The 27,334-nt window shown below is 43.3% G+C and overlaps 5 protein-coding genes across 7 annotated transcripts in view; 3 read left to right on the forward strand and 2 right to left on the reverse strand.

Moving 5' to 3' along the window:
• The window catches only part of LOC133838976 (cadherin-87A), a 54,617-nt gene extending 38,338 nt beyond the window's left edge, over positions 1-16,279 (forward strand). The window contains exons 4-16 of the mRNA XM_062270250.1: positions 7,412-7,474; positions 7,560-7,906; positions 8,068-8,213; positions 8,276-8,583; positions 8,644-9,704; positions 10,402-11,469; positions 12,349-12,948; positions 13,011-13,609; positions 13,687-14,470; positions 14,533-14,808; positions 14,871-15,133; positions 15,195-15,546; positions 15,608-16,279. Coding sequence (XP_062126234.1) covers positions 7,412-7,474; positions 7,560-7,906; positions 8,068-8,213; positions 8,276-8,583; positions 8,644-9,704; positions 10,402-11,469; positions 12,349-12,948; positions 13,011-13,609; positions 13,687-14,470; positions 14,533-14,808; positions 14,871-15,133; positions 15,195-15,546; positions 15,608-15,682 — 5,942 coding nt within the window. The 3' untranslated portion in view covers positions 15,683-16,279. The remainder of the gene's footprint in view (positions 1-7,411; positions 7,475-7,559; positions 7,907-8,067; positions 8,214-8,275; positions 8,584-8,643; positions 9,705-10,401; positions 11,470-12,348; positions 12,949-13,010; positions 13,610-13,686; positions 14,471-14,532; positions 14,809-14,870; positions 15,134-15,194; positions 15,547-15,607) is intronic.
• LOC133838998 (uncharacterized) lies at positions 11,513-12,321 on the reverse strand. 2 transcript variants are annotated; one of them, XM_062270282.1, is made up of 3 exons: positions 11,968-12,321; positions 11,712-11,883; positions 11,513-11,658 (listed from the first exon to the last, which is right to left on the reverse strand). In XM_062270282.1, the coding sequence occupies exons 2-3, from the start codon at positions 11,873-11,875 to the stop codon at positions 11,514-11,516; spliced, it is 309 nt and encodes a 102-aa protein (XP_062126266.1). In that variant the 5' UTR covers positions 11,876-11,883; positions 11,968-12,321; the 3' UTR covers position 11,513. The 2 variants fall into 2 exon arrangements, with proteins under 2 accessions (XP_062126266.1, XP_062126265.1); XM_062270281.1 differs by having other exon boundaries at positions 11,712-11,912; positions 11,968-12,319.
• A 367-nt stretch (positions 16,280-16,646) lies between the features above and the next one.
• Positions 16,647-17,695, forward strand: LOC133838997 (putative inner dynein arm light chain, axonemal). Its single transcript, XM_062270280.1, is given in 3 exon segments — positions 16,647-16,944; positions 16,946-17,159; positions 17,220-17,695. Coding segments are annotated over 3 exon segments (750 nt in total). The 5' UTR covers positions 16,647-16,788; the 3' UTR covers positions 17,600-17,695.
• Positions 17,627-27,304, reverse strand: LOC133838978 (RNA helicase aquarius). Its single transcript, XM_062270254.1, is given in 9 exon segments — positions 17,627-18,156; positions 18,214-18,582; positions 18,639-19,854; positions 19,918-20,366; positions 20,424-21,458; positions 26,139-26,485; positions 26,544-27,021; positions 27,084-27,155; positions 27,157-27,304. Coding segments are annotated over 9 exon segments (4,473 nt in total). The 5' UTR covers positions 27,199-27,304; the 3' UTR covers positions 17,627-17,691.
• LOC133838987 (probable G-protein coupled receptor Mth-like 5) lies at positions 23,288-26,137 on the forward strand. Of its 2 annotated transcripts, none has more exons than XM_062270266.1 (6): positions 23,288-23,898; positions 24,494-24,621; positions 24,686-24,856; positions 24,920-25,098; positions 25,168-25,671; positions 25,731-26,137. In XM_062270266.1, the coding sequence occupies exons 1-6, from the start codon at positions 23,670-23,672 to the stop codon at positions 25,996-25,998; spliced, it is 1,479 nt and encodes a 492-aa protein (XP_062126250.1). In that variant the 5' UTR covers positions 23,288-23,669; the 3' UTR covers positions 25,999-26,137. The 2 variants fall into 2 exon arrangements, with proteins under 2 accessions (XP_062126250.1, XP_062126251.1); XM_062270267.1 differs by having other exon boundaries at positions 23,289-23,898; positions 25,171-25,671.
• Positions 27,305-27,334: the final 30 nt, after the last annotated feature.

Raw genomic sequence — 27,334 nt, forward strand, 5'->3', positions numbered from 1 at the left:
TACATTCGCTCGGTCTTATGCTAAGCGTCGCCCAGGGACACGATTATAAATAGGAATACGCAATAAATAAATAAAGTGTCACTTCCCTTGTTGTAGCGAACTTTGTTATTATTAAACATTTCTATCAAAATTGAGTCACCTGGTCATGAAAGATGTAATTAAAGAAGTCCTAAGCAATGGTGAATAAATTAAAGAACAGCATTGGTCTATTTTCTGTTGTCAATTGCCTTCGTAGCCTCTGGCATGCTATGAATATTCATTTAGGTTTTGCCGAGTTTTTAATTTGAATTTTTAGCTGAATTAAACTTTAAGCAATGCATTGTCTGTTTAATTCTCAAGCAAATGCAGACTATCAGTTGCGTTTGACAGATCTTTTGATATTCATAGAAGATGCACATGCCAATTTCCTAAACTGAACAAGCATGTTTTTAATTAGATTTTCAATTTTGCTCCTTGCATTTTGTGTATATGAAGGATGCTGTTTTGTCATCTGTGTCCACAACCACCAACCACATGAATACCAATAAATTTGATGAAAATAATCTATTTAGCTGAATTTCGTTTCATGGTTTTAACCACACGACGCATTGTTAGCTCAGATAGCGCCTATTTTACTCATTGAATTATAAATATGATAAACAATTGTTCAAACTTTGTGAATAAAACCATTAACGCATAATTATTTATTTTAATAATTCAAGTTCTATGATTTATTCGTAAAAAAAATATTTCAGTTCGATGATTTTCGGTTAAATTTTATGTTTAATTTCGGTTGATTGTTATGTAGAGCAGAAGAATTCTGTTGTTGTTTTTGTTTCTCTAGCCTGCAAACTATTGTTAGTGGTTTGGTAATCCACGTTCACATCTACACTTACACACTCACACACGCATACACACACACACACACACACATGTACATACAATAGTCGCATAATACATTAAGCCTGTGATGCGAGTGTGCATTATCCATTGAGTACATTAGTTCTACCACAGGACAAAAGCCCAAAATCAGACTCATTCACTATCTCTCTCTTATACTTTCCCTTTAATTTTGTTTGTGTCTCTCCCTCTCTTTCTTTCTCTCCCTCTCTCTTTGTGTAGCCATCTCTCTAGGGAATAGTTAAGCTGATTGTTGTTATTGCTGTCGTAGTGCTGCACTCAGTTGTTGCTGATAATAGTAGTGCGATTTAAAGCAAATGATAAGTGCAGTCACTGGTTGACTCTACAACTGACAACTTGAACAAAGCTGTGAAAATTTCAGAAAGCAAAAGTTTCTCCAGCGCGAGAACAAGAAACGCATAAAAAGTTCAACTTTTCTGTAGGCGTAGCTGAACAAAATAAAAAAGAAGAGCTTAACTTTATATATTATGCTGCATTAGAGCCTGCCAAAAACAAACATTTAACACCAATGTGATGCGTTGGGGTGTTAACCTCTGTTACCCAAAGCGTAAACATAGCGAAAATGTTTTTTTAAGCAAGGCGAATATTCAGTTAATTAATTTATTAACTAAATACATTTAAGTACCCATAATGTTACATTTAAATTTTGTGTAATTAAAAATTGTCACAGCAATCTATGACGATAAAAACACAAAATATAAAAGAAAAGACTACAATATATATGCGTATTAAATCAACCATGGAGTGAAGCTTTAAATATGTTTTGCTAAATAGAAGTGTGTCGCCTAAGGGTTAAGCCTTGTTAATGTTATTTTTGCCAAAGTAAATACACCCAATACATTACAGTGATTTATTTTAAACGCTTTGCACAGTTTCTTGTCATGCGAAAGTCAGTTTGACGCAGCAGGGGACCGCATGAGGAGAGGGAGGCGGTGCTTGAAGGTATGGCTCGCATATTGTCAAGTACATGAAATATTTGAAAACATTTGCTGTATTTGACAAGCAGTCAAACTTAAGCGGCCACTCGTCAACTGACAGTGCTCCCAGGAGCGAGACAAGTACCCGCAGGCTCCCCAGTTACAAGTGGCTCCCCGTCGTCATCTTGGTCTGGTCCCAGGCACCGACCGTCTAAGGTCCCGGTTTCCCAATAGCAGTTACCATTCCATTAAGCTTGGTAGAGCAAAGAAACATGAAATGAAAAAAAAGGAATTCGCAAGAAATTTCATTTCCTGGCGTTCAACTGGCTCCTGTTGCCACCACCCCGCTCTACTCGTTTCGAGCTAAAAAGAGAGAACTCAAACCGTGCCACTTCAGGCCAGGCCAGAACAACTCGAGTCACTCATTTGGCCTTAACATAAAACCAATTTAAACTTCTTCTGCACGGGGTAGAAGCTCAACAATCGGCATGCGGCTGGCACTCTTCCCCGCACCGTTCTTTCTGAATGTTGAACTGTTTAACGTTCCCTCAATATGCAAGGAGAGACAACAAGCTGCCCTCATTCCCTCACTCGGCTGCCCTTCTTTCCATTCGAGGATAAAAAGTAAAAAAAAAAACAACAATTTTAATTTCATTTTGGCGCAGTATTTTAAAGTTGACTTTCGGCTTACCCACCTGACTGTTTTTCTGTCTGTCCATTCGTCTGACTGTCTGTCTTCGCTATGGGGGAGGAATGGACTCTGCTCCTGCGTCGACAGGAAGGAGGCTCCGATTTAATGCGCGTGGGAAAAACAACAATGGCGGGCTGTGAGAAAAACTTGATAATACTTAGCGCACGCTGCTTTTTTGGCTTTTCTTAAGCCCCAGGAAAAGCAACTTTTCCGATGCGGCACGTAGTGCTCATAATTATGTGGATTTTCGAAATTAAGTAAGCGAATGCTAGACAACTTTTGTATGAAGCCTCTTCGGTGATAACGCTGCCTGCCCGGAGACGACGGACTGAGATTTATGCAGAGCTTGAGCAACAACAGGTGCGGGCAACGCTTTTCGAAGTCTTCTCACTGCCGTGCGATGCCTCTCACTCCTTAAAATAAGGCTGGCATCTAGGCTCAGTCAAATGCAAGGTGCAATTTAAATTCCAAATTTGTTAAACTGTCACAAACGCTCTGAATGCGAAATGAGCACAAGGCTCACAACATGCGAAGCATAATTATATGAATACAGCAAGAGCAGCAAAAGTAAGCAGACGAGCTGAAAGCGTGAGCAAGAGAATAAGGAAAAGCTCGGGGAGTGGGTGGAAAATCTGGTGCTGGAGTTGGCTGCAGGTGGCACAGGCCAAGGAAATTGCTTCAAACTGGCTTGCCGGAGCTAAACAAACAAGCGGCGTTGAATTACGATGCCACACGCACGTGGTTGCCACAGATGGAGACGAAGATGGCGATGGAGATGGCTTAGGCTATGGCGACAGAGATGGGGTGAGGTGGTTTTCCGTTTTAGGTGGAAGCGTGTGCCCCACATGAGTAATAGTAATGATGTTGCCTCCCACTCAAGATGTGTGCCGCTGCCACCAGGCTTATGAATAAATTAAGAAAAGGCCGCTCGAAAACGGGGCCACTGGGAGGCGACGGCAGGCAGAGACTGACGACAGAGGCGGAGGCGAGACGGCGGCAGGAAAACGAAGGCGTCGCGAGAATAAAACAAACGACGCAAATAAAAAAGGGCAATTTGAATGCGAGTCGTGGCACAAACAAGCGATATGCGCAAATCCTAAAATATCCTGTACATTTTAAGAAATGCTCTTATGAATAATCCTTCAGATGAAGTAATTTCTTGGCATTGCTAATTAAGCAAGGTTCAAGTTTGAGAAGCAGCTAAAACAACATTTAATGAGAATCATTTACACTAATTGAATACTTATCAGCACACAGTAAAAATTTGTTAATAAAATAAAAAAATTCTTTAAAGATTTTCGACAAATATTAAAATAAAGTTAAGTCTTTTATACACTCGCAATAAATGCTATCTTAAATTGCAAATACCCCATTGAAATGCATTTGTTACAGATTCAAATTCTAGATACTCATAGCAGCGGAAGTAAGGTGAAAGGGGGATGGGCAACTGTTGAGACACGACAAGACGGCAACAGAAGATAATGCCGTTTAAATAGAATCTGGTGACTGTTGGAAGGCTGCCGCGGGGCCGAACAAACTGCAGGACATAAAGAAAATGTCAGCACTGACACGCGCAGCAAAGCTATGTAAACGATGAGGCCAGAGGGGAGCAATGCAGATGGGTGGGTGGGTTGTTCTGGGTTGGATGGATGAGGAATCGGTGTAGAGCTACAGCTCGCACAGGTGATTTACATAGCATATTTAAGTGGAGCACTTTGTGAACTCGCATACAACACGGCACGATATCATCATCATGGCCCATAACGAATGTTGCACAAAATAAAAATGTGAATAAATGTAAAAAACAGAATGAGGAACTGCCAGACAAGAGCGTTCAGTGGAGTTCAGTTGGAGAGCATGAAGAAAATAAGGAAATAAGCTAGGCAAGGACGTCGCAAAACATAAAGAACATATTTTTGACTAAGATGTATTACAAGCGACAGCATAAGGAGTTTGACATTTTTATTATGTTGCCGCCAGCGTCACAAAGAGCGTAAGCAGCATAAGGCAAAAGAAAGAGAGAGAGAAAAGGAAGATGGAGAGAACGAGACAGGAAGCAAGCGACTTGCAACTTTCGAGTTCCATCAGTCGGATTAGCGTTCGGAGCATTGCCCCAAAAAGTATGCAACAAAAAAAGAGCGCAAAATGAATTTGCGACTAGAGGAGTCTCTGATGCGCACATAATTCAATTATTATTGCCCGCAAGACCCCAAGAGAAGTGATTTGGCTGCCTGATGCCTGCTGCCTGGTTTAGCTGGTTTTTTTTTTTGCTGCTATGGCTGCTTTAGCTGGCAACACAAGGGAAGAAGTACAATTTATTTTAAATAAATATGATTTATTATGTTTGGCATGGCTAAAACGCACGCTCAGTGCAGCCCCTGAATCTCCGGACCAAGAGGGGCAATCACCATGAAGGATTACGAAACATGAACGCCAAGTTTACACAGCACTCGACGGCGTCGATGCGCAATGGGAACTTGAGATTGCCCCCCAAACCACACGCAATATACCAATTCCCGCCCCTGCTTCATTTCCAGTCCCAGCGCTAGCTTTCCATCAAGCAACCAGTCGACCTGTGACCCCAACCACTACATAAAACAAATTTGACTTAAGGTACACTTTACGTTTTATGATGATGACTTACGGGGATGGAGTAAAGCTACCCAACACACACACGCACACACAAAACCGGAGGAAAAATGAAAATATCATAAAGGAAAACGCTGCCATCGAAGGGCTTAAATCTCAGGGAAGAATCCATCAACAGGTTTGAGTATTCGTATTGACATACATGAAAAAGCAAAGTACACACACACACATACAAAAACACACTCGAACTCGTGCCATATAAAATTACTATGTGATTGAAATTTGATGATTTTGATGGATGGGATACAGTATTTGCCTTGACTACATCAGCTTTAAGTGCTTAAGGTCGATAATAGCAACAAGATGTGGCAAATATCAGCTTACTCTCGTGCTCAATTGAAAGTACTTTGAATGTGTGGCTAGAAAATTGGATTATTCAACAACATTATGCTTTGTTTCCTTCTTTCACCAGTGCTGTCAAAGTGCAATTTCATGTAGCAAATCTACTTACTATACTATATAAATATATATATGTATGTATGTGCGTATAGTTGGTCTGTTCATATTCAAGGAAATCTGCATAGATAATCCCGGTTGGACACGTGTCTCCTCCTGGCCACATAATTCAAATGATCATAAATTACATGGCAGCAGTTGTAATCAACTGTCCATTAGGCAGTACCAAGGAGTTATTCATGTCAGCACAAAATACCATTTAGCACGACATAAATGTTGAGTCAGCACAACAAAAACAACAGCAACATCCACACCAACAAAAGTAACAAGGCAGCTAAATGTTGCAGTCACAGCAACAACCAGTTGAATATGAATTTAATTCATTCACTATAATCAGAGTGAATCATGTGGGAGTCCATTCACTTTATTACCAAGCTCTTTAAAAGTGTGTCAATAGTTTATGCAAAATTAATTAATTGGTTGAATAAATCGTATAATAAAAACAATGCTAATCATATTATAATAATAATATCTCAATAATTTGTATTTTATAGTTAATGCGAAATTAAACGACTATGCTCAACAAACGGTAATGATAATAAAAATAATAACGAAAACGAAAAGACAATTATAATTGTTTATATATTACTGTTTTAAATTTATAATAAATATGTAACTTTATTGATCTTTACAATCTTTAAATGCGACATTAACTCTGAAATTCACCCACAGAGAGAGATGGAGATAGCTATGAGAAACAGTTAAATATTTTCATTACCTTTGGCAACAGAAAATGTATGATCTGCAAAGAGCATCAAAAGAGCAAAGCAAAGCTTGGGTATAAGGGGCTGGCCATTTAACTTGTTGGATCAGTGCTAATACGAAAACCCAAACCCAAATGCCAAACAACCTTAAAACGTTCGGTTTATGGTCAGGCAACGGTCGGGTAAATAGGATATTTATGGACCACAGAAGCCTGTGGACAAGTGGGTGTGTGGAGCAGGCCGTCCTCTCCGCCCTCTGTCTGACTGGTCAGACGTTTTGCACAGCAAATAAACACACACTACACACACACGTACACACTGAAAATGCGGGCAACTGTAGCATTCTAGTCGGGATTTTATGCATAACTAATTGGCTGTCTGTGCCCAGTTACGAAGCTCGACCTGGATACGCTTGTGCTCCCTTCTGGATAATTTCTGTGAGATTATAAGCAGCAGGGAATGCTGGAGCACAGTCATGCCTGATGCTGTTGCTCTTGTTGCTGTTAGTCCTGTTGATATCGCTGCTGGCTGATACATAAGAAGATTCTGCAGGGTTTTTGGGTCCCGGTCCCGGTCCCGCATGTCTAAAGACTCCGGTCGTGCGTGCCGGACGCATTTAAATTGTTGGCGCCTTTAAGCTGACGACACACTCCGGACTTCGACTTCAGTTAAAGTGCACAAATTTGGCACATTGTTGTTGTTGTTGTTGTTACTCGCTGTTGCTGATTGTTGTTTCTTGTTGCTTGTCATCAACGTCGTTATATTGTTATGGCCATTGTTGTCGGCGCGTTTGTCGTCAGCCCATCGTTTATCCCTCCCCCTTCCTGCTGCCTCCTTTCCTGCCTTCCTGTTGTTTCTGTGTTGTCAGCTAATTGAATTTTCAGCATGAAATTTAATTTATCTTTGTTGTTTGTTTGCGCAACAAATTGCCAAAAGAAGAGGAAAACACAAAAAATTCGAAATAAAATGCAAATTCAAAAGTGAAAACAAGTTAACAGCACTTTTTTCCTTACGTATTTTGTAATTTGGCTTAGTTTGTTTACACTCTTTATCACGTTAGATAAATAAACATAGACCTTATCATTTACTTGCAGCTCACAAAATGAAGTGGACACTGACCGTGCTGTTAATCTGCCTGACATCGGAGATCGTAAGCTGTAAGTGCTATTTTTTCTACATCATAGTCAGCAAACATCTTGACTGGAAAGCAACACACTCTCTCTCCCTTTCTTTCTCTTGTAGCTGAAACGAATTTGCCCCCCGTCTTTACACAGACTCTCAACAACATTGTGCTTTACGAGAATGTACCCGTGGGCACTGTTGTCTTTCGCCTAGAGGGCTACGATCCCGAGGGCAGCAATGTGACGTTCAGTTCGATTGGTTCGGATCACTTTAGCGTTGATGCTGTTTCAGGCAATATAACGCTAATAAAGCCATTGGATCGCGAGGAAACGGATAGTTTGACCTTTTTGGTAACCATCAGAGATCGCGTGGATCCAGCGGGTGAATCGGAACAGGATAATGTTGTGGAGCAGCCCATAACATTCATCATTCTCGATGAGAACGACAATCCGCCCGAATTCCAGGATGTAAGTCGACTATTTAAAAATTAAATTTAAAAATAAAACACTATAAGAAATATATTTTGTGAATTAACATGTTTTGATTCCACAAAAAAATCTATTGTTTAAGATTATTTTAGAGAAAAAAGGAACATAATGATAAAATTATAACTTACATTTCCTTCTAGACTCCTTATGAAGCCGATGTAAACGAAGATGCCGCTGTGGGCACAACAATATTCGACAAAATATTGGTCAAGGATCGCGACACAATTGGTGAAAGTTTGGATCTCAAATGCCTACCGCAGCAGCAAAGTCCTGAAGCTTGTACCAAGTATGAACATGACCTACACCTTAATTGTTTTCCATACTATAAATTACGTAAATACCTCTTAGATTCCGCCTTAAGCTGCTGACCCGTGAGGCGACCGTACTAACTGCGGCCGTTGTGCTCAACGAAACACTCAATTACAATCAGCGCATGATCTATCATTTTCAAATCGAGGCCACCGATGGCGTTCATAAGACACAAACCACTTTTGAAGCACGTGTCAAGGATGTGCAGGACAATCCGCCCGTCTTCCAGGGATCACTATCGACCGTCATCGACGAGGACAGTCCGATTAACACTCTGGTACTCACAGTTCATGCTCGCGATGGCGACACTGGAGAACCACGAAAGATTGTCTACGATTTGCTGAGCAGTAAGTTATTTCGTAGGCAACTGATTCCCATAAATTCAGCAACTTTTCTCTCCCTAATAGACCCCAACGATTATTTTCTGCTGAACTCACAAAGCGGCGAACTGCGTACAGCTAAACCTTTGGATCGTGAGGCTTTGACTGACTCCACGGGCCTCATTCCATTGCTGATTCGTGCCCGTGAACTTGTGAATGGTGTGCCCAGCGATGATCCCTTAACTAGTGCAACGGCTAGAGCTACTGTCACGATACGCGATGTCAACGATTCGCCACCCACTTTCAACAAAAAAGAGTATGAGGTGGCGCTGCTTGAGAATACGCCAGAAGGAACTCCACTAGCGCTCGATATGAGTGTCAGCGATGCGGATGTGGGTATTAATTCCAAGTTTTCGCTGCGCTTGGAGGATGTGTCGGGTGTGTTTGATGTGGAGCCCAAACTGGTCACGGGTTACTCGCAGGTCAACATACGCGTAGCCAACGGCTCACTGGACTATGAGAATCCCAATCAACGCAAGTTCATTGTCCTGGTGGTGGCCGAGGAGACGGACACCAATCCCAAGCTCTCGTCAACGGCGACCATTACGGTGAGTGTGCTGGATGCCAACGACAATAAGCCCAGCTTCGAGCAAGAAAGCTACTCGGCCACAATCTCGGAGGCAGCTCTGCCCGGACAATACATCACAACGATTACCGCCAAGGACGTGGACTCCGGCAGCTTTGGAGATGGCGGCATACGGTATAGTCTGTCCGGCACCGGGGCCGAGCTGTTTCATGTCAACGAGCAAACGGGCGTCATTACCTTGGCCGATTGTCAAGCAGAACAGCGCAACAGGCGCCAGCGACGTGACCTCCATGAAAATGATAGCGATGCTCACGCACTTGAAATGCTCTCCATGCCGCAGCACCTCAACTCTGAGTTGCGAGAGATTAACACAGAGCCCACAGTGCAATATACGTTAATCGCGCAAACGCCGTCCCAGCCTGTGGCAGACATAACCGCTGCCAATGCCGCTGCCGCCGTTGCAGCAACATCAACTACTAATGACGACAAAGCCGCCAGCAGCAAGGCGCCCTCGACGTGTCTTGACTATGAAACGGAGACCACGTATTTCTTGTCATACAAGGTAAGTTTGTGGTGTAGTCTGAAATTCTTGTGTGTGTTTGGTCGTGTGGGTGTTTGTGTTCATAGGGAGTGGGAAAAGTGTCGTGGAAGACATCAATATTTATTAGCTGCAGATGGGTCAGTTAACCAGGTCAGGCAATTGGCGAGCGAACATGAAAGCATTATTTTAACTGCAAAAAATCTTTCAAATATGTTTTAATCTAACCTCAATTTTTTTTAATGATAGTTTAAATATCAGTCTCTTTTAGCTTTTTTAGCTATTTATTATCTAATATTAGTGGATTGTATTTCGAGGTCAAAAAGTTTAAATTCACCGATAAAAGTAGATGAACAGTTGGTTTAACGTATTTGTTTGTCCAATAATTTAAAGCACACTAATCTCAAGTGATTTAAAATATTATATAACAAATATATTTTAAATATAATATTAGCAGCTATCTCATTTATATCAGATTTTAATTTTTAAATACTTCAACAACTTTTAGAATATTTATGTGTAATATAAAAGTATCATCAAAGAAAATCATTTGTTCAATATAATCTAGACAATAATAATTCTAAAAACCTTTCCATTCAAACGTTTATTTATCAGATTTTCGCATGCTCTTAATAGAGTATCACAGGCTCGTTGTCATACTACATTTATTTAATTAACACGTGTATTCAACTGAATGTTTTGTTTTGTCATTACTCCACAGGCCACAGATGACAATGGCCAGGGTCAGACGTCTGTGGTGTCGCTGCGCATTTCAGTGAGTGATGCGAACGATTCGCCGCCAGTATGCGAAAGTCCGTTGTATCGCGCCAGCGTGGACGAGGGAGCTTTGGTGTTCGATTCACCTTTAATAGTGAAAGCACGTGATGCGGACACAATGTCCAGCATTAGCTATAGGATCATTGGCTCGCCACAGATAGAAAGCATTTTCGACATTGACAAGCAGAGTGGACAGATTAACATACGACCAAATGCGAGCCTGGATGTGACGAATCTCAACAGTGAACAGCTTATTTTTGTGGTTGAAGCCAACGATGGACTATTCACAGCGAACTGCGGTGTCAACATCACTGTGCGTGATGTAAACAATCATGTCCCAAGTTTCCTGCAACACAACTATAGTGCTGTGGTTGAGGAGAACTCTGAAATTGGAACCAGTGTGGAGAAGGTGCAGGCCACCGATCTGGATACGGGCAAAAATGCCGAGCTACGCTATCGCATTCAACAGGGCAGCTTCGATGACTTTGGCATTGATGAGCGCACCGGCGAAGTGTTTGTATCCCGCAAACTCGACTACGACAGACGCAACACGTATCGGCTGCAGGTGCAGGCCGCTGATCTGGGTACACCCAGTTTGACAGGCACCGCCACGCTGACAATTAATGTGCAGAACAGCAATGACAAGGATCCCTACTTTGTGCCCGCCACACAGCACGCCGAGGTGAGAGCAGATGCAGTCACTGGCCACCTGGTGCACACATTGATTGCTCTCGATCCCGATGTGGCCACACATAATGCTCTGGAGTTTGCTGCCACCGACGACATCACGGCCATTGACAAAGAGGGCAAGGAATTGCCGCACAGCGAACAGTTCAAAGAGTACTTTGCCATCAAGCGTAATGGTAAAGTGCTTGTCAATCGCCAGCTGGATCGCAATCTCTTCGCCGTAATGCGTCTCAACGTTCTCGTCACGGATAGCACAGCACCCAATGTACAGCAGGGACGTGGACTGCTCATCATACAGATTATCGACGTGAATAAAATACCACCGGTAAGTTAGGCATTGCTTACACTACATTTTACTTTTACTTATCATTAATGTTCACTCAAAATTGTCTCGCTTTCGGCGATGGGATTTGTCATAAAATGCTGTTGATCAATTTCGAATTCTTCATTCGACTCGCTGTCCAGAGTGCCAGACTCTGTGGTCAACTGATGATGCTTCTCAGCATATAGATTGCTAGGAAAAAAATGAAGTTAAAGTAACTATATTCCAGAAAAAATAATTCTTACAGCGCAGACACACAGCAGCTGGTCTTCACAATCAGTTTCGTAAGGAATACAAGAAAGACAGCAAAGCTTTCAGGATGCAGATATTTGAGAGAAGCATAGCCCAGCACAATCTCATAAATATTTAAGGCCACATTATCTAAGATCTGCACAATGATTGAGGGCATGAGAAGCTCTGGTTGCGAATTGGTTAATAAAGGATAGCTAAAATACGGAGATGGTCACTAGATAAGTGAGAAAACACATGCAGTTTACTCACATTGCAATGATGTTCGAGGCTAGACCCACGAAGCACACGAGAAACCGCATTAGCAGCAATGTAGAAATTAGGAATATGAACAATTGTCGTATCCAGATCTCCTGTTTCGACGTGTTGACTACCACCTTGACCTCACGCAATTCCGAGTGCAAGCGATGAACATTCAATGCTGTCGCCTTATACAATATGGCAATGATGTTTATAAAAATAATCTTTAGCTTGAAATACGACATCCTTTCTGGCATCTGTGCAAGTATCAGCTACGGCAATCTGAGTACATTAATATTGATTTTTTTTTTTTTCAATTTTCCAAATATTTATATAATATATATGACTCAATTTTCACAACAAAAAAATCTCCTCAACTCTCGTTCTATATAGAGATTCAATGCACCCTGGAGTCCCGAGCAACCGGTGATTAAACTGCAAATGGTCGAGGAGCAACCGGTGGGCACGGTGCTGACTACATTGCAGGCCAGCGATGAGGATTCCAGCATTGGTGAATTCAACATAACGACCAACGATTACTTTGCCATCAATTCCACCACGGGTGTCATCTACACCACGGCTCGCTTGGACTACGAACTGGTCAAGGAGGTCAAGTTCATGGTCACGGTCAGCGATACGGGTGTGCCGGCATTGACGGCAACAGCAGACATTGTTGTGGACATCATCAATCTGAATGACAATGAACCGCACTTCAGTCAGTCGGAGTACTACTTCAACATCACCGAGAACTCGCCACGCGGCACTGTTGCCGGCAAAGTGGAGGCACATGATGGCGATGTGGGCGCCTTTGGGGAGCTCACATACTCGTTGATTGGTGAGAACAACAAGTACTTCAGCATCGATGCCTATACGGGCAATGTGATGGTGGCCAATGCGTCTATACTAGATCGAGAGCAACTAAAGGAGCTCACGCTGTCTGTTGTCGCACAAGATAAAGCCCCGGCCACTGTGCAAAAGTCTGCCACGGCAACGGTAAGCAATTGTGCCTTAAAAGTGTTTCTTATTTTTGACTCACTCCAATTCTTCTACTGTAGATTCACATCAACATTCTGGACGTAAACGACAATGCTCCTGTGTTTACACGCTCCATTTACAACTCAACTGTGTCGGAGAATGCCGCGTTCCAACCGCCGGCTGCATTGCTTCAGGTGCAGGCGACTGACCTAGACGAGGGACTTTATGGCGATGTGCGTTATATTATAATCGCTGGCAATGAAATGGCGCTGTTCAAACTGGATGCCCAGTCGGGAATCATCTATCCGGCCCAGAATTTGTCCGGCAAACATGGCAACTACGAACTATTAATTTCTGCAAGGGACACCCAGGGATCGGGCACCATGGAGAGCACAGCCAAGGCACTAATCACTGTGTTACGAGTGAATCGTCATCGTCCAGAGTTTGTTATCCCAGCCCTATCGAATGCCACCATCGAAATTCCTGGCGATATTGTGCAACCCGATTATTTGTTGCTTACGGTGAAGGCGCAGGATAATGATACCGATGGCGGTGGTAGAATCAGTTATCATCTCCAGGTGAATAATCTTAACGTGCAGGAGACCACAGAGTTCAAGATCGATGAGGATACCGGTGAATTGCGGGCCAGGCAGCAGCTCAATCGCAAAAATCGCGCTAAGTAAGCTATAACTATTATCCAATATACGTTATCTATTTGCCATCTATTTGCTGTACTAATAATCATTGTTCTTGCAGCTATGATATTATTTTGGTGGCACGTGATTCGGGTAATCCGCCCTTTGAGTCACTTCGTCTGCTCACGGTGAGCATTGTGGATGCCAACGAGAATCGTCCCGAATTCCCAGATGCCGCCAATCCCTACAAGGTTCCGATCAGTGAGAACAGTGCACGTGATGTGAAAGTGGGACACATTCAGGCTGCGTCTCGGAGCAAACACAATCGAGACATCTTCTACTACATGCTGCTGGGCAACGAGGATGGCGCCTTCTATGTTGACAAACTGACCGGCGATATTTTCACGAATAAGAGTTTGGATCGTGAACAGACCGATGCTTATACACTATACATATTGGCCAGCATCAAGCCGGATTTGGATATTTCGGAAGAGGAGCGCGCGTCTTTCTCCATCAAGACTTTAAGTCGAGATAATACTGTTGCCAAAGTGCTAATCACAGTTTTGGATGAAAATGATAATCCGCCAGTGTTTGAAAAGCCCATTTACTATGCCGGTGTCAATGCTAATGCCAAAATGAATGCAGCCATAACGCTTGTCAATGCCACAGACGCGGATCAGGGCAAGAATGCCAAGTTCGAGTACATGATTGTTGCCTCCAATCTTTACAAGTTTGGTGCCAGCAAATCGACAGGTTCGATTGTGCCCAGTCCGTTTGCCATATCCCAGGATGGTCGCATAACGGCCAACACCATTATGGCCGAGTACAATCAGGATCGCTTCGAGCTGGAGATCGTGGCACGCGAACTGGAGCAGCCACAGCGTTCCGCCAACACCAAAGTCAATGTAATAAGGAAGAAACTTAATCTAATGAGAAGAATTTAAAACTAATGGTTATTGTTTTATAGATCTGGGTCTTTGACGGCACACAGCTGGTGAGAGTGATTCTCTCGCGTCCGCCAGAGGAAGTCTACCAGGAGCAGGAGGAAATTATAGCGGAGCTGCGTAATGCGACACAGCATCGTATTATTGTGGATGAGATACGCTTCCATTTGGACTCGATTGGTCGCATTCGTATGGACTGGTGCGACTTGTATTTCCACGCTGTTGATCCGCAGACACAGCAAATCGCGCCTGTCGATGAGATCCTCAAGGACATCGACAGGAACTATGATTATCTCAAGGTAGTTAAAATTTTCCTTGTTTAATCTGTTTCTCCATGTAACTCGCTTAAATTTCATTTCAGGATTATTACGCTGGATTTGCAATTGAGAATGTTGTGCCCGCTTATATAGCTATTGTGCAGGATGAGTTTGATCTCGCCGTTGCTGGTTTGGTTGCTTTGGTCATAGTGCTCTTCGTAGGCGTAATTAGCTTCATTGTGCTGTGCTGTTGCTTGAAGCATTGGAATCTCTCGGTACCCGTTGAAACGCGTCGCAAGGAGGCGTTGATAAAGAAACAAATTATCGAAGATTTGAATACCACAGAAAATCCACTTTGGATCGAACAGTGAGTAGTTTTATATTCTTTAAATCTGAATTTTGTTAATAAGTTTTTGTTTCGTTTGCAGAAAACTTAAGCTATACGAAGAGCAAGAGCTCACCATGCAGGTATTTTCAGAGCCTGATCATATATCCAACTCGGATGCGCCTGGACATCTGGATCATCGCAGCTCGCTGGAGCAAGTGCATCATGGCCAGTCCGTGGACAACACGTACGCCACCATCCAGCCGCGCAACAATCAGAATCGCTTAACCGCCGGCTCTGGTAGCAATGGCGGCGGCGGATCCATCTCTATGCGCAGCGGAGGAGCTGGCAGCGCTGGTGGCCTTGGCGGTGCTGGACTGCTGCTGACGCGCATAGATCCCCACGTCAATGATTTTGCGGATTATGCAACGCTGCGCAACAACCGAGCACCATCTGTAATTTAATCTTTTCTATAATATCGAAATCAATCCAAATTAATGCTCTGATTATTTGCAGATGTACGAGTTCACGGGATCCACATTTCAAGCACCGATACGAGATGGTGACGATGCCGTGGCCGAGCTTATTTAAGCAGAATAATAAGCTCTGCATTTGACAGCTGACAGCTAAATTGTAAATTATATAGTAGCTATATCTATCTATACAGATATTTAGAGAGAACCCCGAACCCTGCTTAGGTTTAGTTCAACACTGATCTGATCTTTTGCATTTCCTCAGTTTGCAGTTGCGCACAGGATACACATTACACGCATGCAAGATACATATACATAAGGTATATAGCTACAATAGTAGTACTAGTATCTGGTATGCCATCGAAAAAATATATAGTACTCAATCGATTACAATATACAGATATCACGCACAATAACCATTGCTATTGTGTAAACATAATGAAAACAGCTACAAAATCCCCATAGTGGAATTTCTCCCGCATAAATAATGACAATAATATACTTGTATATCTCTATATATATATATAAATATCTATATATACATGCATGCATATATACGAATATATTACCGATGTCTAGTTTAATTTCTAAGCGTTACTAACTAACTATATACGGTAAATAACTCCACTCGATTAACGAACAACGACGCGATATTAGTTTAATTGACACTGATTTTGTATTACGATTAAGTTAACCGAGTACTCGAAGAAAAGACTAAATTATTTGCTCTTCCAATTATTGTATTAGTTTAGTTTTTTGGTCTTGTAACTGTTAGCTTTAAGTTTGATAGTTTAATTAGCCACGCTTGCTCATACACCAATAAGTTAATAAGTTTAGTTAAATAGAAATGGATAATGTGCAACACTCCAATTTGCATCTATACAAGAACAGAGTCAAAACTCATTGGTTTGCATTTACAATATACGATGAATATAAATAAATAAATAAAATCAAAACAAAACTGAAAATCTTTTAAAGGGTCGAGTATTTATCCGGTTACCTGGATACCATGTAAAATCCTTACCTGTTGCTATTTGTTGACTTGTGAATAACAGTTTTCCTCGTTGCTTGCCGACAATAACTCAACCCTCTAGGGATTTTCCTCAACAAAGGCATTTCAGCATTATTCAAATCATCAAAAATTACTGAACACGTCAGACGGAGTACACACAGAAATAATTTCGACTATTGAATTTGAAGAGAAAGCGCCAAAATCAACAAATAATGGATGATGTGGAGATTGCAAGTGTGGGCCAGTTCCAGACGCTGGTGCGCTACAACAATCCGGTGCTTGTCGTAAAACATCCGGACAAGAAAGGAGCCCCATTAACAGAACTTGAAATGAAACGCCCGCAAACAGCTGGCGCTTTACTTGATACCAAAAAAAGAGACTGAGGAAATATTGAACTCCATACTGCCACCACGTTGCTGGGAAGAGGATGGCCAGCTTTGGCAGCAATCTGTATCGAGTACACCTGCAACCCGCCAGGATGTCATCAATTTGCAGGAAATGCTGGACACGCGCCTGCAGCAGACCCAAGCCCGTGAGACCGGCATCTGCCCTGTACGCCGTGAACTCTATTCCCAGTGCTTTGGTAAATTGTTGCGATACCCCCATTTTATTAGGCACTCAAAAAAAAAATTCGTACATACAGATGAGATCATACGCCAGGTGACTATAAACTGTTCGGAGCGCGGTCTGCTGCTACTACGCATCCGCGACGAAATTGCCATGTCTATGGAGGCCTATGAGACGCTCTACTGCAGCTCTGTTGCCTTTGGTATGCGTAAAGCTTTGCAGGCCCACGAGGAAAAAGAAATGTTGCGTGACCGGGTCAAGACTTTGGAACAGGATAAAGAAGCACTTGAGGAAATCATTTCTGATATGAAGATGAAGCAGGAACAAGCCGAACGCCGTAACGCCGAATTACGCGCTTCGGAAGAGAAGAAGTTCACCGAGGAGATCACGTTCCTCAAGAAGACCAATGCACAACTCAAGGCACAGCTCGAGGGTATTACAGCTCCAAAGAAATAAACGTGCCACTTTGTGTGCGCGATGGTGTATGGTTTGTGTTTGTCGTGTTTAATCATTTGTTAGAACTTATTGCAATAAAACTTAGTGAACAGCTAAGACTCGTCTGTTCTTGGGGTTTCTTCTATAGTCTGCTGCGTGGAGGACTCCGCATCCGTGTCAGCTGGTGCTTCCTGCTGCTCCATTTCGGCCTCGTCCACGTTAATCTCGTTGAGTATGGGCGTTGGCTTAAATACAGCTGCCGTTTTCTTCTTAGTTTCTTTTGCAGCACGTTTCTGAGGTGGCTCATCGTCAAGCTCTGTTGCAGCGACAGGTTCCTCGTTATTCTCGTCGTTATCATCCGTAGGCAGTTGTCTACGCATAGCGCGTAGTTCTTCTTCGGTGGGCAGCGTATCCTTCATTTGTTCCATTTTCTTTGTGTACAGTTGGTAAACAAACTCTGCCATTTCAGACATGTTCTCTATTGTCCTGGAGTCATTGCTAACCGGATCAGTGGTAAGTCGCTCAGTTGGATAATCATCGCTTGACACTACTCGCAGCTTCAGCGGACGTTGTGTGAGCTGCAAATCAAAAGAATTCCAAATTAAATATTCTCTTTCTTTAATTGTCTGACTCACCAATTTAAAAGTCTGTTGTAGTTCCAGGCAGTTCTTGAACAGCGAGACGCGGCCAAAGACATAGAGACCGAGTCGAGCACGACTCATAGCCACGACCAAACGACGAACATCACGTAGATGTCCCACAGCCTTGGTGCGCACCAGGGAGATGAGTATGTAATCATTCTGTTGGCCCTGATATTTGTCGACGGTGGTGATCTTATGCGGCCAGCCAATGAGTGGATTGTTGCCGCAGCGTGCATTGATAACATCGCGAATGAGATGCTTCTGACCATTATAGGTAGTCAATATGGATATCTTGGCAGCGGGATAACCCAGTAGACGCATGTACATATACAGAGCGACAATATATTCCGCCTCGGCAAGGTTCTAAGCAAGTAAATAAATTGTTAAAATGCGGAAGATGTTACGGAGGCTGCACTCACCTGATAGAAGTAAGGATTGGGCTCGCTTTCACCCACGCCCTTGAAGTCCTCTACATTGATCAGCTGATAATCGTATGCCAAACCAGCATTTGCTTTCTTGTACTCATCATGCTCGAAAATGTGCTGCAAATCCGCCAGCTTTTTGTAGCGCCACTTGTACAGATCGCAGATACTGGAACGTGCACGACCCTGGCCATCCAGATCGACAGTGGGTACGCCGAGACGGACCAAACGCGTGAAGAGACTCTGTTCCATGTTGGAGTACTTCTGGAAGGCCATATTCTTGATGACAGGCGGCAGCTGGTGGTGATCTCCAATCATAATCCAGCGCTTTAAACGATTTAGTCCATCAAGAGGATTCTGCAGCAGCAGAGGAATAAATGTTTCAATTTCCAAGATCTGCGCCGACTCCTCCATCAAGATGTTGTCATAGCGGAAGCCTAGATTAACCAGTTCCTTACGCTTGAGGGCTGCATGTGTACAGGTCATGGCAATGATCTTTGCCTCTTTCACCAGCAAATACTTGGAGCGATCGAGTCCTGTACGCAGCAGCTCAAAAGCGCGGAACTCCTCCAACTCTGTGAATATGTCCGAGATGTAGCGGAAGTTTGACTCGGCTATACCCATGAGTTCCGCAAAGCTGTTGGCCATGAAGAGTGGTTGAGGTGCATCCGCAAAGAATTTAGTGAAGGGAAACTCCGTCTCAAACAGTGCGCTCAACTTCTGCATGTCGGTTTCCTCACGATGCGACTCGATTTGGCTCTGGAATTTTTCCCAACGTGCCATCACATTGTATAGATAGAAGTAACCTGCCGTCTCACAAGTGTACGCATTATCGCCACTGACACCGACTGCTTCCTGAAGCCGTTGCACTTGGCTGAGCAGGTCCATGCGTTTGGCCAGCACATAATTGACACGCCCATAGCGACTGTAATCCTTTTCGGTCTCGAGCGTCTCCTCGCCATGACCGAGACGCAACAGATGCCGTTCATCAATGTCCAGCGCCATAATCTTCTCAAAGAGCTGATTGAGTGCCTGATTGGAGTGTGTTACAATAAGAGTGCGTTGATTGGGCTGATTGTGATAGATGTTGGAAATGATTTGCACGGCAACATCCGTTTTACCCGTTCCTGGGGGACCCACCACCAGCGTTAGACCCGGCTGCATGCCGGCCCTGATGGCCTCAATTTGCGTGGGCGTAAAGCGTATGCAGTTTCTGAAAGTGTAAGATGAAGATGTGTTGTAAGAGATGTTGCAAGAAGATTGTTCGGCTACTTACTGCTTAGGCTTGTCACTGGGATAGGGACCTCTTGCCTCGTACTTGTATGGCTGCACAGCAATGGATTTAGTTGTAGCTTTCTGCTCCTCTTCCCCCTCGTCATCACTGTCCCGCTGCTCGGCAACATCTTCAAACGTAAGGCGATATGGTGGCTCCCTGCTTCCCTCGGCTGCCTCACACTTCAGCTCATAGTCGGGAAAACTGGCCTTCAAGTGGTCGTAGTCGAGGAAGGTGTCATTGAACTCCAGCGTGCGCTCCTGATTGGGCATATTGCTATAGTGTGCTGCACCCGGATCGCCGTAGCCTAGGAGTATATCATGCAGCCAAGGTGGAACCACACACTCGGTGTTCATAAGATGGCGTATGGTTTCCAGCACGGCCTTGAAATTGTTCTCCTTGGGCTTGCGACGCATCAGTATATTAAAGCTCTCGTAGACATCGTCAGAGCCCTGTAGGACAGAAAAGTTGTGAATTTATTGCTTCATGTAAGAAACTTGCATACTTACGTCCTGCAAATCGTCCATGTCCATGCGATACTGATTGGAGTCCAGCCAGACGCGATAACTGCGCTGTTCGCCAGGCAGCTGCGGCCTTGGCTCAGGTCCATCCTCAATGACACGTCCGTTGGCATCCAGCATGCCCTCTACCTCACACCCACGAACACTGACTAAGCCCACTTGAGGTATGAATGGCTCTCGTGGATTATATTTGGTGCCATAGGGTTGTGTAGGTTTGACAGTGATCAGAAAGCAGACGTCGTGTTTGCGCAGATTTTCCCACTCCTTCTTGATCTCATGACGCACCGAAAGTGTTACGCCCACATCGGCGCGCACTCGTGATGGCTTTTTCTCGCCTAGATGCGGCTTGGCCACTTCGACAACGGCAAAACTAGCAATGGGCAGTGCCATGCGTGCCCAGCCGCCAAAAACAACGTCGCCATCCTCCGATTGCCAAGGCAGCATGCGACTAACTGCATCCTCGATGTCCTGACGGATCTCGTAAGTGCTCTCTAGTCGGAACAGATTGAAGTTGCGCAATAAATAATCGTGGAGCGTGAGGAACTGTAAGTTGAGCTTGGGCAGTGCTAGGCAAGTGTCTCCAGTGTAGTACTCTGATGGTACCACATTCTCATCCCAAATGATCTGCTCGGTGGGATACAGCGGCATCTCATTCAGTGCCTCTAGTTGTGAGCAACGCTTCTCATGTCGCGTCACCAGTAATTCACGCAGGAATTCCTCATCCAAGCGATGCCATTGAAAGGGCTCTACGGCCTCATCTGGGACCAAATTGAGAAACGATGCAATTTGTTTTAGCCCATCCGCATCCAAAGTACCAAAGTGTTTCTCCAGCGACTCGCGATTGTCAACTGTTGCCACATTGGACAAGGCAAATGTCCGCAGTGAGGTGAACTTCGCAAACATGGCACGTTGCAGTGAGGTGATCTTTTTGTAATGGAGTTGGGTCATATCGTGATCCGTCAGAGAGTTGCCCGTCACATCGTTGATTTCGAAGCGGGTGTAGAACTTGAGCATATCCAACAACTTAACGAAGGAGAAATAATTTAATATTATAAAAAGTTGCATTGGTTAAAATTACATTATCATGATAACTATAAGCATATTATTGTAACTGTTCTGTCATTCATTATCTGAATATTTTAGTTTTGTACTATAGTCAGTTTTATTTGTATTGGTTTTTTATTTTTTATTGAATTTTGAACTTGCAGATAGATACTAACTACATGCTTTCGTTATTCCTATCAGTAACTTTTTAATTTATAATTTAAATAGATTAATTATAATACTCATTTGTTAAAATTACTATAAATCAAGTCCCTATCTTTATTTGATTGAAAAGAGCATTAGAATGTTTAGATAGAAGGTGGCGTTCTAGACCTAATAGACTAGAAACATTCTTTGTCGGTTGAATGGTATTAACATGACAATTTTTTTCCAGAATTCATCCATAGTGTAGTTATTGGCCGCACTGGTTAACAAAAAATATTTGCCACAAATATTCTGGCTATTGAACGAGGGAGAGGTTTACTTAAAATAGTTTCATAATAAAATACAATGACAACTTTGCTGAACCGCTCCTGCATTATTCCCCATGTGCATGCATTGAATGGAACGTATTTTTTACTACCTCACTATGATACCTGTTCCCAACTCTACACGAAACCCACACAGACACAAAGCGTTGCTCTCTTTGGCAGTGCAACACAGGTATCTTCGACGCTAGCTGCGATGTGACGTGTTGTGAGCCGGTCTGCGATTGCCGCTTAAGGGCAATACGTCATCATTTTGGGCAAGACGAGCCTCAATTAATGAGAGTGAGAGAAAAGTCTACAAACTGTCAACCTTAACTTGGCATTGGGAGACTACGCATAGAGCGTTATAGAGAGCATAAAAAAGCTGTTTTAACTATGTTTGAAGGAAGTCCTTTTTGGGAACTTAAGAGGTGCAGGAGGTAAAATAAACGTGTTTGGAAATCGGATATCCCTTTGTAACTCTAGATGTCATGCTATAATCGAAAGGTGAACCGAAGACATGTATATCAAATCTGTAACCGTCTTTTAACTTGAAGGGAATTTTGAAGAGATTTGTAACAAAAATATATACATACAAACACGTATGTGTGTGATTCATTAGTATGTGTGATATGACAAGGGTTTCCTACAGGAGCATTGGGGAAGCGGAATTGCAGCAGCGTCAAAGTGCTGACAAGTGGCGCGTAATGAAAGACAAGGCACGCGTTTTGAATTGCTGCTGCTGCTATTGTGAGCGGTTGCTGCTTGCTGCAGTTTCTTAGATAAAGTGCTTGGCAGTCTTATCACATCATCACACATCGCCAGACAACACGACAACAACAAACAACGAGCCAGGCGCACACACACTCACACAACAGCCAAGACACAAACATATAAGGAAAGACGAGGGACTGCCGGTTCTTTGAGTCGTTGCCAATTGATAATTTCCGTCGCTTAATTTAAACAACAAAAAACACTGTTCACGTGTGTGTGAGTGAGTAAGTGAGACAGAGAGAGGAAGAGACAGTGCCAACACACATCCAAAGCCCTGCTTCAACTTTTTGTATGCTTGGTGGTTGCTTGTAGAGAATAACAATCACAAGGGGACAACAGAAAGTGGAACTCTACACTAGGCCCAATGCCAATGCTATTGCTTGGGCTGATTCTCTCCCTCTAGCTCTCTGTCTCGCTCTCCACAGTCTGAATTGTGCTAGTGACTAGAAGTTAAGAGCGTCAGCAGAGTCAGCGTAAGAGCGAGAGAACAGTCAGTCAGTTAGCAGTAAGTGTAAGGGAGAGTGCGAGCGAGTCACATTCGACTTCTCGATTTCTCTCAGTCTCAGTCAGTTGCTGGTTGCTGGTCGTCGTCGCAGCATTTAGTTGTCTTTTGGAATTTTTGCGCAAACTGCATAAAAAATAACAAAACAATCACAATAAATAAATGTTTAGCAAATAAGCAAACGAATATTCAGAGTGTGAATGTGTGAAGAAAAAAGAAAAGTTTCGGGGAAACACAAACATAAACGAATAAGAACAAAAGAAGAGAAAAACAGTCGCAGCTTTAACATAGTTTGGTCATGCAAGTCATGATCTTGGCTCGAAACCGGCATCAGTCACAGCCTTGATGACGCATTCGATTACGAGCACGATACCCGATTACAACAACGAATACGAATACGATTAAAAGTATCTGTATCTTTAGCTCTTGCTGTTTTATTCGCTTGAGATGCTTGGCGCGCAAATTTCGCCGTACCTGGCTAAGGGCAGCTGCTTTTTGCTAGTCTTGTTGGCCACGCTGCACGCTGTTTTTGTTGTCAGCGCTCATGTGGCCGATGCGCCACAACTGGCCAATAACAACAACAACAACAACGATGCCAATATAGTGCTGGTGAATAAATGCTGTGAAAAGTTCGAGATACACGTGAATAACACATGCCAGCAGGTCAACGAAACGGGTAAGCATAACTAGGCTAACAAATACACAGAACACAGCGATTTGGTTGTCAATGGCAACGTAAAGCGCTCAATTAGCGGACATAACTCGGCCAGGCCATTGCCGGCTTTGGGCCATTCAACTTTATGGATTTTTGGGCTCGTTGCATGCAACATATGGCATGGCAGCCAGCCTAATGGCCCATTTGCTGGCAATCAATTGCAAAAGGGTCCCCTTCACTAAAAAAACTATGGTAGGGAATGCAGCTCCACTTTGAGGGGTGATTTAACATGACGTGAGGCAACAGCTGCTCTAATAACTATATCAATGATTTGTATACTGTTAAATTGACAACAATTGAAAGTTATTTGTTTAGCTATTAGCATCCGTTATTATGCGAGCTGCGATGATTTAATCCATATGTTAATCAAATTCGCCAACAATCTGGACTATGATGCATTGTTCCAGCAGAGTGCATCACATTCCGGCCGTGAATATTTATAGACTTTGAAGTGTTTTTAATGATTCTCTTTGTTTCAATCTGGCCCCATTGTTCAATTGAAGTCATCGGATGCTAATGCATTGTTTTATATCATTTCATTGCTTTTTAAATATAGACTATTTTGAGCCCATGTTTACCAGCTATGGCGGCGATCAGAATAGAAATGTGGCACAATTCAAGTTCGTCATTGGAATGCCCAACTGTGGCTCCAAGCAAATGTGGCCCGTTCTCGACTATCTTGGCGTAAGTGGTAGAAAGATCAAAGAACAGCTGGGTTGCTATTGATTTACTGATTCTTCTCCTGCAGAGCTACGATAAATTGGTGCTTCTGGATGATGGAAAATTGCGACATTACACCAATGCTGAAGATGAGAGCGATGAGCGACGCGGAGTCCAAAGTGATTACGACGAAGACATGGCGGAGGCCAATAAACCACGTTATTATGACTACGAACTGGGGCAGTATTGTCTCGATAAGGTACCTCATTCAGCTAAGTAGGAAATACAGCCTTCTAATGTGATATTTCTCATCTATTTCAAGGCCATTTCTCCGGAGCACAAGCACAGCCTTTTTGCTCACATTTGCTTGGCTAAGAAGGAGAGCAGCTGGAATGACTCAAACTTTCTGTTGCGCAAAATACTCAATCCCATATTCCATGGCATATCGTTGATCATTTTGCTGGTTATCGCCATCATTTACTTTATTCTGCCCACCCTAAGGTGAGGATCGTTCCATAGATGATTTCGTATTAGAAGCCAAATTATTCATTGCGTTTTGCGTTTCTTTAGCAGAGATCTGGTTGGCAACATTGTGACCACCATTGCAATGTGTCTGATGGTCAGCCAGGCAGCGGATCTCGTCTGCATATTCACAGATTTCACCAACCATGTTAGCTTCATTGTGGCCGACATCATTTTATGCTTCAGCTTGCTGGCCGCTTTCTTTTGGCTCAACAGTTTCGGGTATTACATTTGGAAGACATTCCGCTCCAGAAATGTGTTTCTGCGTGTGACTGATGGACGCAAGTATTGCTATTATTCGGCCTATGCTTGGGGCTGCACAGCCATTATGGCGGGCATGGCGGTCTTTGCGCATTTCTTTCTCGATGCGGACTCGTATAAGAAGGAGAATATGCGGGGAGAACAGCAAACGATTGGATGGCTGGGTATCTGCATCTTTTTTGCACCCATTGCCTGCACCATCATTATCAACATTTTCTTCTATGTGACCACCAGGAAGCTAATCAATCGTCGCACAGTCTATGGACGAATTGCGCACAAGCTAAAGGCCAAGTAAGTAGAAAATTCTCCTATATTTAAAAGTATTTAAATGATTTCCATTTGCTTTGCAGCTTCATCATGTTTTCACTGATGCTATTGGTCATGTCCTTTGCCTGGCTGTTCCTCACAATGTCCTGGCTGGCCCTGGACGGTCTGCTTTATGCACACATCATTGTGAACGCATTCCAGGCTCCTCTGCTGCTTTACATCTGTGTGTTGCGGCAGCGACACGTCACTTTTTTGCTGAAGAAGTCGTGTTGCTACAATGAGCCGCCATCGGCCAGCGATTGGGGCGATGAGATGCACTACATGAATGGTGGTGGTGGCAACGACTATTGAGCAATCGATCAGCAATAATTTTAAGCTATACTCTAAGTGTTTTTCTTTAGTTTAACAATGTGAAACATTGGCGATTTGTACTTAATACTAATTTATGCCACCCGAGCAACTAATTAAACAAAACCAAGTCTGACACATACCTGACCAAATAGTTTTCCTTCCTCACGCTGCACCAACGGGCTCATCAACGCCCGCACTATCAGATGGCAATCATCGAGCACAGTGTTAAAGAAACGACGCGTGGGCAGCAGTGCTTCCAAGTCAATGATGAACTCGAGGAAACGCTCGCAATAATGTACCACATTGCTGTTGAGTTCGCCCTCGAGTGGAATGCGTTCAAGAATACGCAGGAAGTCAATGATGAGATTCTGCATAAAGTGGCGTTCCCACATCACGTCCGGCTTAGGACTGTCTTTCTCCTTCTTCTGCAGCCGTTTCCAGTACTTGCGCCACTCGGGCACATCACGCAGCTCCTGCTCGCGACGTCCTAAAGAATAAAATTTTGATATAACTAGATCTGCGATATAAATGATTAAATTACTTACTCGGTTGCAAACAATGCCACATGGAGAGCGAAACTAGACGTTTTGCCTGCTCGCGGCACAGTTCGATTTCCATGCTGTTGAAGCAGTGATTTAGAAACATAAGCAGCGCAGTTCGTTCGCGTAAGGTGCTGCGATTCTCAGTTGTTCCTGGCTTCGGCAAACAAGTCTCTAGAACATGCCGAAAGAATGCGGGATATTGCTCCGGCAGTTGCTCGAATACGTTCCAAACTTCGACGCGTTCGCGGAACTTTTCATTGGCCATGATCACAATGGACATGAGATGGGCATGTGTTGCCTTCTCGCTCTTGTAATTGGGCCACAAATACTGTTCGAGATATTGACTGAATTCCAACATGTTGATGCGGCGTGCGCTGCTTTTGCCGCTGGACATTTCATCAGCGTAAATCTGCTCAATGATGCCTGCATTATAGGGCAAGTGCTCCGCCTTAGTATCGGGTGACCAATATTGTGAAGCAAGCTATTAAATAAATATTTTTTAGTTTACCCTCGTAAACGTTTAACAAATAGCGCATCACACACCTGCCAAATAACATCAGAGCTAAACTGGTCAAGCGTAAGGGCGCCCGACTTTTCCTTGACCTTTTTTGTTGGTCTCCTTGGGAGCTGCGGCTTGGGTTTGACTTCTGCGCTTCATTTTCGCACGCTAAATTAGCAAAAAAAAACGCAAAATTCACAAATTTACTAAACGAAAACAAAACGCCGGCTACAAAAACGACTTCGTGTGACCACAAGATAAATTCCAAGACATCTCGAATTGTTGTTATTAAAAT

Source organism: Drosophila sulfurigaster, chromosome 2R (assembly GCF_023558435.1).
Source record: "Drosophila sulfurigaster albostrigata strain 15112-1811.04 chromosome 2R, ASM2355843v2, whole genome shotgun sequence".
Taxonomy (NCBI): Eukaryota; Metazoa; Arthropoda; class Insecta; order Diptera; family Drosophilidae; genus Drosophila; species Drosophila sulfurigaster.

Coding starts and splice junctions, on each gene's coding strand:
- LOC133838987 (XM_062270266.1), top strand. CDS start 23,670: ATGCTTGGCGCGCAAATTTCGCCGTACCTGGCTAAGGGCAGCTGCTTT. Junction 24,857..24,919: donor GGCAGTATTGTCTCGATAAG/GTACCTCATTCA, acceptor ATCTATTTCAAG/GCCATTTCTCCGGAGCACAA. Junction 25,099..25,167: donor TTTATTCTGCCCACCCTAAG/GTGAGGATCGTT, acceptor GCGTTTCTTTAG/CAGAGATCTGGTTGGCAACA.
- LOC133838998 (XM_062270281.1), bottom strand. CDS start 12,212: ATGCCAGAAAGGATGTCGTATTTCAAGCTAAAGATTATTTTTATAAAC. Junction 11,913..11,967: donor GCCTCGAACATCATTGCAAT/GTGAGTAAACTG, acceptor TCCGTATTTTAG/CTATCCTTTATTAACCAATT. Junction 11,659..11,711: donor AGCTGCTGTGTGTCTGCGCT/GTAAGAATTATT, acceptor TTTTTTTCCTAG/CAATCTATATGCTGAGAAGC.